Raw genomic sequence first — 13268 nt, forward strand, 5'->3', positions numbered from 1 at the left:
TGACATCGTTGTTGATCATAGTCAGTAATTACAAATAATAAAAAATTTAAAATTTAAATTAAAAGAAAAATACTAATAAAATAGAATTGTCATTTAACAACTATTATTTATTGGTTTGGGTAATAACATCTAAAAGAAATATAACAATTTGAAAGATAACATAATTTTTATGTAAGTGGAGTATTATTTTCTATCCATAATACTTTGTTTAATACTTCTGCATTTATTGGGTTTTTAACTTTTTACATTTACTTCTCCAAGGATGAAGAAATAACATGGATTAATTTACATTGCAGTGTTTTGAAAATGACCCTTTAGTCAAGAGGGACGAGGGTCATTCATTTATACTTTAAAACCAGTAATTTTATTCACTCAACTTACACGGAGCAGGATGTCTGTGGGGAGAATGGTACTGAGCTGGTAAATCGGCCCGAGTCAACTTTAATAAGAGTTTCGCCGTTTTGCTCCTCGGAATCTCCAGTCCATCAGTTTCCCTCGAGCCCTTGGCAACTGAGTATTGCAGGTTATAAGGAATCCTCTGCTGCTCACACTATCGAGGATACAGTTCAGTAACCGATACTCTGTTGACAGTGCATGATATTGATTTGCTTGTGGATTGATCCACCTCCGGCTCCTTTAATGGCAGTTTTTGCTCTGTTCGACTATGAAGCCAATATGCTGGTTGATTAGGCGATGGCAAAGCAACTGAGTAACTGTTTAGCATTAGAACTACCGATGCTATTGTCGGCCTGTCGGCTGGATCATCCTGTACACATAGTAGTCCAAAATGGAGACATCTGGTGACTTCATTTATCGAGTAAGAATCTCCCAAGGATGGATCCAACAACTCCAAGGGTGTCCCATCTCTCCAATGTTTCCATGCCTGCACCAATTGCTCAAGTAACGTTCCAATGTCATTCTTCCTCCCCAAATGGATGTGATGATGTTTGCATTAAAATGGAAAAATAAAATCAGAATATTTGGTTCATACTCACATAGCTCAATAGGTGTCCAGCACCATCTGATTGAGAGAAAGAACTAATCTTCTTGCCACTTAAAATCTCCAGAATTAAGACTCCAAAACTATACATGTCAGACTTTACAGAAAATTTTCCATGCATGGCATATTCTGGAGACATGTAACCGCTACAAACCAGCATCATTGATACACCAATGTTAGTTATAATACATGCTAACTTGGTACCTAAAACAGTGTTAAAGCATATGATCCCTGTTTCAAAATTACTTTGATGCATATGATCTTGATGCGATGAAGATTGGAGTGTCTAGATTTTAAGTGGAAATGAATTCACAAATCTAGATTTCATATTCTGTAATAGAAATAAACAAAGATTCAGAACTCACAATGTGCCGGCAATCCTACGGGTCTTTCCCTGTGTTTGATCAACTCCAAAAATCTTGGCCATGCCAAAATCAGAGATTTTAGGATTCATATCCCCATCTAGCAAAATGTTACTGGCTTTAAGATCGCGATGTATGATTCTAAGCCGAGAATCTTCGTGAAGATAAAGAATTCCTCGAGCAATCCCTACAATAATCTTGTAACGCCTAGACCAGTCCAGTTGTCCTTGCCTTTCAGGGTCTACACATTCATTAGAACCTAATAGTCAGGGCTGAATAATTAAGGCAGATACATATTGAACTAATTCAGTCAACTTTAAAATAAATACACCAAAGATCATTTGAGAAACCGAAATTTAATCAATCGACTTCTTTTAAGTTTTACAAAACTCAATAAATTTGTTGACTAGCAAACTGCAAACAACGCCCTATTTGAGTGGATTCAATACCTTCATTTCCTTTAACATTCAAGAAAATTAGTAATATGCTTAAAGAGACAAACCATAAAGAAAATAGTCAAGACTTTTGTTGGGAACAAATTCGTAGACAAGTATCTTCTCCTCTCCTTCCAAACAAAATCCCACTAGCCTTGCAAGATTTCTGTGTTGAAGCTTGGCTACCAATACAACCTCGTTTTTAAATTCATCTCCTCCTTGCTTGGAACTTTTCGATAACCTCTTCACAGCAATTTGTTGTCCATTAGTAAGTGTACCCTGGCAATATACTTTAACAGGCCATTAGAATATTGTACCCCTTCCTATTCATATAAAACATCAAAAGCATCAGCATTATCATGTTTTGCATCCACTAAATTAGCTACATTTCAATGAGTGGAATTCTCACAAAAAAAAGTAAACAAACAATGAGAACTCATCCTTTACCACATAAACCGCACCAAATCCGCCTTCACCTAATTTGTTATTAGCTGAGAATCCCTCTGTTGCAGCTTCAATTGTAGCAAAACTAAATTGCAAGGAGTCTACAGTGGTAATATTATCCGGAGCTCCACTTTCTTTACCATTTTCCTCCTGTATATACTTTGTTTTTGCTCTCTTACTAAGGAAGCAGTAGCCAATAGCGAATAGCACCACAGAGACGGAAATAGAAGCAACAATGGCAATAATAGTCAGTGATGAGATTCGACTTTTTCCTGCATAGACAACAATGGCAGTCTATCAATTATTTTTGCAGAACATTAACATATTGGCAAGGATAGTGACCTATGTTCTGAAGTTAAAACTACAAAGTCGCCATGTGGAATGGGAAAACCAAGTGTCTGTCTTTTTATATATGGTATCATCCAGCAATGTTTTCCTAACTCGTTTGATGTTTTATTTGTATTTAGACTTGTAGCTTAAACACACTTTCAATAATTTAAATAAAAGTAATGTTATTCTTCATTCTTGATTTTGTCATCCTCAGCCACACTGGCATGTTTTAAGTGGTTGTTCCTCCAAGTGACTGGCATATAAAACCACTCATTATCGGATCACAACTCAATTATCATTAATACAGCAGGCAACACTTACACTAGGTCAAACCCTGACAAACCTTTCGAATTTGAGGTCTTTTGGGCCCAAAACGCCATAAGTACCACTACTGTCATTGTTCCTTAGTGCGACCAGTTGCGAGTATTGGCATGTTGGGGGGGGTTGAGACACATTTGTAGCTCATATTATATTTCGGCTGTATGAGCAAAGACAGGGTGATTGGGGATGACAAATTCAAGGATGAAGAAAGAAGAAAAGGCCCGACTTTCGCATTTTACACGGTGATATCATATTCCAAGGTCCAACATCTTGACAACAACCAAGATAGATATATAGGAAAGCAAAAATCCCCAAGTTCTAATCATGCATAATTGAGAAACCAACTTTACCTTCCGTATTTTGGATTCCTTTCTTTATCCTCTAAAAAAGAACAAGAAAAGAATTAAACTTTACCAGGTGGCGGAGGCACAAGTGGAGTGGGCCTTGCTCCCGATGCGTTTACACTCAAGTAAAACGGGTGCACGTCGTACCTAACTGTGCAGCTGGGAAAGAGAACTGAGGCACTTTCCTTTCCACCACAGCAATCCGGCAAATACGACATCGCTATACGAAGACACCTATTGCAATCGAAACCCGTTAGATCCGGCGTGCACTGCACAAGGGTGTACACGGTTCGTGATGCTGTGAGTCTCGTTTCTTTCGTTCCAAACTTCTTGGCCCCAGGCCCAAGATCTGAGATCCCGCTTGCCAACTCGTTGAATGTTGCCCTGAGAAGTTCGCCAAGCCGGATTGCCTCCGAAATACTCTTATTGCCCGAGATGAAAGCGGACGGGTCGACGGCCGAACTGGAGAAGATATACCGGCTAGAGTAGCGTAGCGTGCATTCCTCGTAATAACCAACGGCCCCTTCCTTCTCGGGGCAGCGCTGAACAAGGTCTTTGGTTGCGCCGGAAACACAGTCGTGGCAGGCGTCGGCGGGGAGGTCACCGCGACAGAGGAACATGCCATAGACGGTGTCCTCGGAGGTTCCAGAGGAGGCGGTGGCGTTGTAGAATCCGGTGGTGCGGGTGGCGTTAGATGAGAGATAAGCGAGGAGGTGATTGAGGTTAAATCGGTACGTGGTGTCGGGGATGGTGATGGCGTTTAAGCAATCATGGTGCATGTAAGTTGCAGCCGCTTCGGTTATTGTTTGACTAACGAAACTGATCGGCAAAGAGATAAATACAAAAACGCTAACGCAGAAGTTGAAGGAGGGGGAGGGCAACTGCAAAAAGCCCAGAAACATGACGATGAACCTTCTGGCTAGCTAGCTAGCTCGCCCGACTGTGTTTTTTTTTTTTTTTTTTTTTAAGCTAGCTCGCCCGACGGTTGTTCTAAGGTTAATTTCACTCTTCCTTCAGATACGAGGAGCGCAATCGTGTTACATAGTAGATACAACGTACTGTTGTGCAGCGGCGGAATTACATCTTTGACTTTAGGCCATTTCCAAATGATAAACTTACCACCGAATAATCATTTGTATACAATTATATAATAAAATAAGATTTTTTTAAATCTTATTTTGATTTTGGTTTTTAATTTGATGTGTTTAAATTTAATGAAACATATTATTATATTTAAAATTATCTACAAATGGTAAATGAGTTATTAGGCTATCATGCACATCGTTCTATGCGATGAGGTCCATGAGTATTATGCTGGGAATATGTATATATATCTTCCTAATACTTAAAAGCGTGTATAAGATGAACAGTAGTGAATAGTGCCGTCCAACATCAAGCAAGACGGTATCCCTCTCTCTGCGTCCTCAAAGCAAAATCACGGCAAAATTCTCACAAAATCACAACAAATTCATCACAAAAATACCAGAAAGTGATCACAAAACCACGGCAAAACCAAAACCACGGCAAAATCAAGGCAAGACCGCGTCCCTCTCTCTGCATCCTCAAAGCAAACCACGGCAAAATCCCCACATCCCCACAAAATCACAGCAAATTCATCACAAAAATACCACAAAGTGATCACAAAACCACGGCAAAACCAAAACCACGGCAAAATCAAGGCAAGACCGCGTCGGCCGTGTGTGAGAGGGAGAGAGCGTGAGAGACGTGAGGATGCATGGTGGCTCGGCTGGACGTGGGGATGGCTACGAGAGGTGGTCGGTGGCCAAAGGAGGTCCCGGTGGTGGTGCGGTGGCCAGAGGAGGTGGAGCTCGGCCGTGGGTGTGGAGAACCCGTGCAAGAGAGAGGTGGACTTCCTGGGGGCAAACGGCAGGGAGACGGAGGCCGAGCTCGCTGGAGGAGGATGGCCGGTGGCAGGGGAGGCTACCGTGGAGGTGGTGGCATCGGAGGACGGCGCACGGCGGCGCAGCAACATTAAGCCCATTCGGGCTGTGCACTACCGAGAGAGAGGAAGAGAGAGCGTGAGAGAGGGAGACCGGTGTGGAGGGACTCGCCGGAGTGAGGTGGTGCCGGTGGAAGGGGCGGTGAAACTCACCGGCGCACGGCGGCTCAGGACTGGGCAGTGGAGGAATTCGGCATGGGGAGAGCGTCGTACGCTGAAGGAGAGGGAGGAGAAAGAGAGAGATCGGGGGGGAGAAAAGTGAGGGAGGAAGAGAGAGGGGCAAGGTTTTATCGTAAAATACAACGTTTGGGATCTAAAATTTGTTTAAATTGTGTAGATTTTATACACTTTAAAATTATATAAATAATTTCTATTAAAATTTAGAGATATAATTATAAAATTGTAATATTTATTACTATAATAAATAATTTCTCTTGTTAAAATTTATATATAAATAATTTCTCTTATTAAAACACTGATTTAAACTAATTTAAAATTAAAATAATTAAAATATAAATAACAAATCATATATAAACTATCAAATTTAATTTATAAAATACTAATATTTCATCATTAAATAAATAATCAAATTTTACTAAATATTTTTAAGAAATTAATCTCAACCCCTCCTTTTAAGTCCTTAGATAAATATTTTAAGTCATTATTAAATATTTTTCAGATATTAAATAGCATATGATACATAAACTATCAAATTTAGTTTATAATCCGAAAATATGTCCTGAATGTATATTTCATTTTTTTTAATTTTTTTTTCATGTATATTTTTAATCATCATAAACATTTTTTAAAAAAATAAAAAATTTACAAAATCATTAAAAAATACTTCTTTAATCACTAGGTAAAAAAAAAAAAAAAATTAGAAAAGCGTCCGGACGTTACCCACTGCTAGTATATATATATATATATATATATATATATATATATATATATATATACACACTAGTAATAGAGCAACGGCCAATGGACGTTTGCCTAATTTAAATTTTTACAAAAATTATACAATATTTTTACAAAAATTATATGATTTTTTACAAAAGAAAAATAATTAATAAATTATTTAACAAATTTTAACAAATATCTTTAGATAATGATATGTTAGTAAAGTATAATAATTACATTTTTGGATAGATTAGAAAAAAAATGATTAATTCAAAATACACCATAGTTTAATACAAATTTTACAAATTGATCATTTTGTTAGATTTGTTTAATACAAATTTAACAAAAAGATTAGTTCAAAATGCTGGCTGGATAGTTTGTGGCAGACCATGCAATGCATGACACCTCTTTATGATCATCGTGTAAATTAAATCAAGTCGTGGAAGAAGCATATATATTGTGATTAGGCAACACATCACAAGTACATATTAATTTGTACATTAAGTATCTAAAATTCATATTTTTAATCACATTACATCCCTTATTATAGAATTATAGAAGAGAGTTCGCGCGTCGAGATCTCAATGTGACACCGTTTAATTTCTTTTCTTTAATATTTAATAAATAATATTCTTTTATGTCATTTTTTATTAATTCTTTAAATTAAAAAGTCTTTTATGCATTTTTACATAAAGATTTTTAATTATTTTATTTAAATGGGACTTATTAAAATTAGGGAAGGGTATAATTATATGATTTTACAACATTACCTTTAGTTTTACCATTTTATTTATTTTAAGTATAAAGCTCCTTTAATCCTAACCATTGATTTGTTATGTAAGGGAAATATCTTCTCAAATTTAATCCCCGTCATCCATTTTAGCTTCTAAGGGAAGGAGTTTCAAAAGTCACTTAAGCCCTTATTAACCCCCATCATACGCGTCAGCTTCCAAGGCAAAGAAAAGGAAAATTTTCTCTAGTCCTCAAGTCCATCCGTGTGACTTTTCTCTCTCTTCCCATTTTCATTCTCCTTCATCTTAAGCCCAAGCACTTATTAGGAAGCCAAGGATTTCATGTGCTCTCTAGTTCCCAAGCTGAATCTACATTTCCTCTTCTACGTTTTATGTTTTGGGAAGAGATTCACTAAAGATATAAACCCTAACCCTAATTTCCTTTCGTTGGATTGTGGTTGTGATCCAAAATCGAGCCATTGTAGTTGAAAGCTCGTAATTTTACTTCTTTTAATGCATTGTGGAATTTATTTCATTAATGCCTTGTATGTTATTTATTTTCCCAATTTCATATAGCCGTGTATGTTGAATATAGTTCTGTGTCAATGGATCTTCCTTATGGTGACTGCACGCTGGCAGCGGAGAAATCGACAGAGAGCTCCTGCTCCTTGAAGAAGAACTACTGTCTGTCGTTAAGCAGAAGCAGAAACAGAAGAGAGAGTGGGTCTGAGTTGAGAGAGGAGGAAACATAATATGTACAGGACCTTCACTAAAAAGACCAAAACACCCTCAGTCAGACGAACGAAATATAAGGAACTCAGGGAGTAAAAGTGTACACACCCGGCTAGACAAAGGGATAGAGGTGAAAGAAGGAAGTGCAAACAAAAAGACTGTTCCTTCTTGTTTAGCTGCGTATAACGGCTTTTAAGATATAGATATAAAGGATATATATTTGTGTGTATATATATATTTATAGAGTGATGTTACTCTGTCTCTTGCAAGTGCCTACTTTTTGTGATGCTTAGTGCAAACTGTACCTATTTTTTATTTTAAATATTTTTTAAATATGTTTAAATATTTTTAAAAAATAACAAAAATATAAATACACTAATAGTTACTTTCTTAATCATTAATAAAAAAATAAAAATAAATTAAATACATGAACGGTTAAAATAAAGAAAAAAATTGAGGAGACATAGTAATATTATTCATATTTATACTATACATTTGGTTTATAATTATAAGAAAATACATTATAAATGCAGTTTAATTTCATATTCTATCAATTTATAACAAATATTTTTTTATTTAACTTGATAATTGATCTTATTAAAATTTTTAATTCAAATAAAATAAGAAATCCTAATGTATATTTGTGTTCGTTTATTTTTCATTAAGTAAAATACTGATTAATTGATTGAAAAGACTCAAGAGAGAATATGCAAACGTTTTAAAAGATAATTAAAAATGAATGAATTTTAGATTTTATAAAAGAAATATATATATATATATAAATATATATATATATATAAATAAATATATATATATATATATAAACGCATATAGATATATAAACTCATAATTTAGCAACCAAATTTTGAGTTTTTTTTTTTAACTCATATCTTCAAGTTTTTAAATTTTTGGAGGCACATTTTTTGACTTTTTATGCGTATTCTCATTTTTATATTTTCAAGACAAAATTTATGGACTTATAAAAAAAACATAGAAATTGTTTTTTCTTACTTCTAAGAAGACTCAATAATTTTAGATGGGTTATAAGAAAATTTTTATATGTTTGAAAGATTTTAAAAAGTTTTAAAATATTTTGGGTTCGATATTTTTTTTTTCCAAATTTTATTTGAATTCAACTGTTTTTTTTTTTTTTGGGTGGCTAGTGGGAGACACGACTCCCCTCTAGCAGTGGTGGATAGCAGGGGGCATCCCCGGAAAATTATTTTATAATTGAAAATCTATGCTTTTTTATTTTCCCAAATTCTATGTACATGGAAATTGACCTCCCAACAAAATTATAACCCTTACACACTCTCTAGAATTTTCTAAGATCTGTATATAAATATAAATGTCCCTATTTAGTTTTATTTTATATGACCCAAAATTTTATTTAATTTTTAAATATCACTTGTATAAACAATTTATGTACTAGAAAGAAATATGAGTTTATGAAAAATTTCTTATTAATTTTTATTGAGAGCTAAATTTCCAAAACATCATTATAAAATATGAATATTGTTTCATGAGAGTCGGTGATAAGAAATGTCAAGTTAATTATTTGGTTAGCCATTATCCTTTAGGTTAGCTCGGTTTAGATTGAGATGAGCTCTTAATTCATCTCATTTGATAATTATAATTTTTATAATTTTTTATATAAAATATAATAAATAATTTAATTTTTTAAAATTTTAAAATAATAATAATAATAATAATAATAAATATTTTATTTAAATTTTTATTTTTATTTTAATTCATTTTATCTCAACACATTTAACAAAGCTAACCAATGCTGTTGACTGCTGTTGGAAGAAGCAAAGTTGGAAAGACATGCTTAAACAAGATGAAAAATGATAGAAAAACGTCTATGTGATCTTAGTCAAGGTTAGGGACACGCGTTCACGTTAGGAAATAGAAAGGATTCAAGGGTGCTCATAAAAAATTTAGGCTACGTTTAGGTAGTAAAATTATTTCAATACTCTTTAAATATTTTTGTATTTATGAAAATATTTTATATGTCAAACATCTTAAAATATTTTTAATAGGACCCACAAACCTACTTCAATCTCTATTCATAATTATTTATAAACATTCTATAATATTTATCATTATTAAATATAAATAAAAAATAAAATCACTATAATATTTATCACTATTAAATATAAATAAAAAATAAAATTACTATAATATTTATCACTATTATATATAAATAAAAAATAATTTCACTATAATATTTATTTAAATTATATATAAATAAAAAATAAAATCACTATAATATTTATCACTATTATATGTAAATAAAATCATCATAAAAAAAATCAATCATTGAAGGGACCCATGCATTTTTCAGTTATCTATTCAAAAGTCAACAACTCAATATATTTCATACATCAAAACAACTCAAAATACTTTTGGTGAGACCCACAAATGCACTTCAATCTCTACTCATAGCCAACATACCCCAACACTTTCCAAGTATTCTCGTACTATTAGAAATACTTCACATATCAATCAACTTAAAATACTCTCAATAAGACCCACAAACTCACTTCAATCTCTACTCATAACTATTCACAAACATTGTATAATATTTATCATTATTATATATAAATAAAAATAAAATCACTATAATATTTATCACTATTAAATATAAATAAAAAATAAAATCACTATAATATTTATCACTATTATATATAAATAAAAAATAAAATCACAATAATATTTATCACTATTAAATATAAATAAAAAATAAAATCATTATAATATTTATCATGATTATATATAAAAATAAAATTAAATTACTATAATATTTATTAATATTAAAGAATCACTATAATAAAATTATTATAATATTTATTATTAAAAATAAAATCACTATAATATTTATAAAATCTATATCTTTTTCAACTATTTATTTAAAAATCAATAACTCAACATAATTTATATATCTAAATAATTTAAAATATTCTTAATAAAATTTATAAATTCATTCAAATCTCTATTTATAATTATTCATAAATATTCTCAATATTTTTTAAATATTTTATCCAAACGTATCCTTAAACTAGTCAACTATTGCATGAATCTGTGTGAAAGCTCCAGGACAGGTGTAATGTCTCTATTCTGTCAATGATTACCATGGAAGTTCATCAATGGAACATGTGTAAAAGGATAACGCTGGATCTAGTGTATTTTATCATATATATTTTTTATTTTTTTTATATAGATATTTTTAATGATTTTAAATATTTTTAAAAAATAAAAAAATTTATAATATTATTAAATAATACTTGCTTAATCATGAAGTAAAATATAAAATATTTTTTTATAATTTTTTATTTTATTTCATGATTAAGAAAATATTTTTTAATAATTTTTTTTCTTAATTAAGAAAGTATTTTTAATGATGTTCTAAATTTATTTTATTTTTAAAAAATATTAAAAAATATTATATAAAAAAGAACTTAAAAAAAAAATACATATAATATATGCCTACGGCCCCAGCGGGAGCCTCCAGCGGAGGCTGTAGCACGATCCATGTGTAAAATTATTCAACGAAAGCAGGTACACTGACAGTTCCTATTTATTATTTTTTGGCATCATTCTGAAAGTCTCATTTCTATGGGAGAACACCAACTTTATTTTGAAATAAAAACTACCTTTTTTTATTTTACATTTATAGAATTATATATATCATGTTATAAATTCCTCCACAAGATACGCAAACTTTTGCACCCATTTCCTATGTTCCCGAAATTATGAAAACTTTTTCAATTACATTTTTCTTTTTAAGTTAGTTTGTATAGAGAGAAGTGCTATATATATAATGATGTTACACAAAAAATAAACACAAATTTCATGTGATATATTATTAAATATATTTTATCATAAAAATAATTTTATAATATTATATTAAGTTACATCACTTTATTTTTATTATAAAATATATTTTAAAATATATCACGTGAAACTTGTGACACAAAAATAAACATGTGATCGATTGCACGGAAAATGGAGATTTTGCCGTTGTTCAACGAGGAGAGAGACTGGAAAGAGTAAGCCCATTTACAGAAGCATTTATAACATGGAAAGGATCAGAAAGGATCAGTCTGCTAAACGAGTCTATTTATTTAGGGCCGGCTCTCCCTTATGCTTCTGAATATTTTAGAATAAAATAAATATTAACATAAAAAGAACCTGATTTAGCAAATTAATGAAAAGACGTTAACATTGAATGACTTGTTCTTTAGGAATAAAAATCTATTGTTTCATACACCACATATTATTATTTTTTTAATTTTTTTCTCTTATTAAATATATATTATATAAATAATGAGTAAAAAAATTCAATTATTTTAAGAAGAATAAAACTAAAAAGAATTTAAAAAAATAAAAAAATTATGGTGTATGATGTGTGAGATTTATAAATAGTAATGCTCTTTCTAGAAATAAAAAATTTAGACAACTTTTTACTATTCACACAATCTCCATACACTATATTTTTTTTAATTTTTATTATTTTTTTCTTGAACAATGCTATACAACCTCACAATCTCCGCACACCACATTTTAAAAAAAAAATTAATATTTTTTTAATACTTTTTTTGAGTTTATTCTTTTTAAACTAATTCAATTATTCTATTTAATATTTATATATTAAATTTTTTATAAAAGAAAAAAATAATAAAAATTAAAAAAATATGGTGGGTGGAGATTGTGTGAATAATAAAAGGTTGTGTAAATTTTTTCTTTTTTCTTTTTTCTTTTATCAAATATTTAATATATGAATAATAAATAAAAAAATTAAATTAGTTTAAAAAAAAAATTCAAAAAAAAAAAAATATGTATTAAAAAGTTTAAATTTTTTTTAAAAAATATGATATATAAAAAATGAGAGATTATGTATCATTACTCTTCTAAAAAATCCCTTGTTGTTTGTTGTCTTTCTTGTTCGAGACTTCAACCGAGGATATGTAGCTTTCAAAATTCACATGGCCCATGGGCCTCCCTTTCCAGCCTTCCAGTATTTCTTTTCAAACTTTGTTTCTTCCTCTTTCAAATTCCTCTAATGTATAATTTATTTTTTCATTTTAGATATTAATATTAAGATATTTTATTTTATTATGCAGATTAATAATTTTATATAAAAGTAAAAATAATTTGTTATATAAAAGTGAAGCTCATTAATTTGCTAAATCAGATTCTACTGTTTTTATGTTAATATTTATTTTATTCTAAAATATTCATAAGCATAGTAAGATTCTATATTGTAGATATTGTTCTTTACTAGAAAACATGTTTAATAGAAAATATGTATATAGATATGAGAATTTAAAAAAATTATAATGATTATATAAAATGAGATGGTTTGAATAATATAACCAAAGCAGGCATGAGAGTGAAAAACACGTAACCACCACAACCATCAAAATCTTCCATCTAGCCCGCTCCTGGTTTTGGAGAAAAAGAACTACCTTAAAACTTCATTTAGTTTAATCATTAATTTTTCACATGTGCTCTGATAGATAATTACCTACCTCTCAAGTCTCAAGGCAAGTTCTTTTTGAGACATGGTTATTTGGTTACCGACAAAATTAAATTTAGGTTGGAATATGAATTAAATTTGTAGGTAGTGACTTCTTTGTGTATAGAAATTGGGGAGTTGATTGGGTTGATAGAGAGTTTTAGGAGTAAATAGTGTTTATATTTGTAT

General features: G+C 30.9%; 1 protein-coding gene across 2 annotated transcripts; it reads right to left on the bottom strand.

Annotated features, from left to right (window-relative positions):
* Window positions 1–212: 212 nt before the first annotated feature.
* LOC109019480 (cysteine-rich receptor-like protein kinase 10) lies at window positions 213–4314 on the bottom strand. Of its 2 annotated transcripts, none has more exons than XM_035688424.1 (6): window positions 3301–4314; window positions 2244–2534; window positions 1865–2075; window positions 1366–1603; window positions 996–1146; window positions 213–883 (listed from the first exon to the last, which is right to left on the bottom strand). In XM_035688424.1, exons 1-6 carry the CDS (start codon window positions 4135–4137, stop codon window positions 551–553), a joined length of 2061 nt encoding a protein of 686 aa, XP_035544317.1. In that variant the 5' UTR covers window positions 4138–4314; the 3' UTR covers window positions 213–550. The 2 variants fall into 2 exon arrangements, with proteins under 2 accessions (XP_035544317.1, XP_035544316.1); XM_035688423.1 differs by having other exon boundaries at window positions 2244–2512; window positions 3306–4313.
* Between the last annotated feature and the right edge of the window lie 8954 nt (window positions 4315–13268).

Source organism: Juglans regia, chromosome 3, assembly GCF_001411555.2.
Source record: "Juglans regia cultivar Chandler chromosome 3, Walnut 2.0, whole genome shotgun sequence".
In the NCBI taxonomy this organism is placed as follows: domain Eukaryota; kingdom Viridiplantae; phylum Streptophyta; class Magnoliopsida; order Fagales; family Juglandaceae; genus Juglans; species Juglans regia.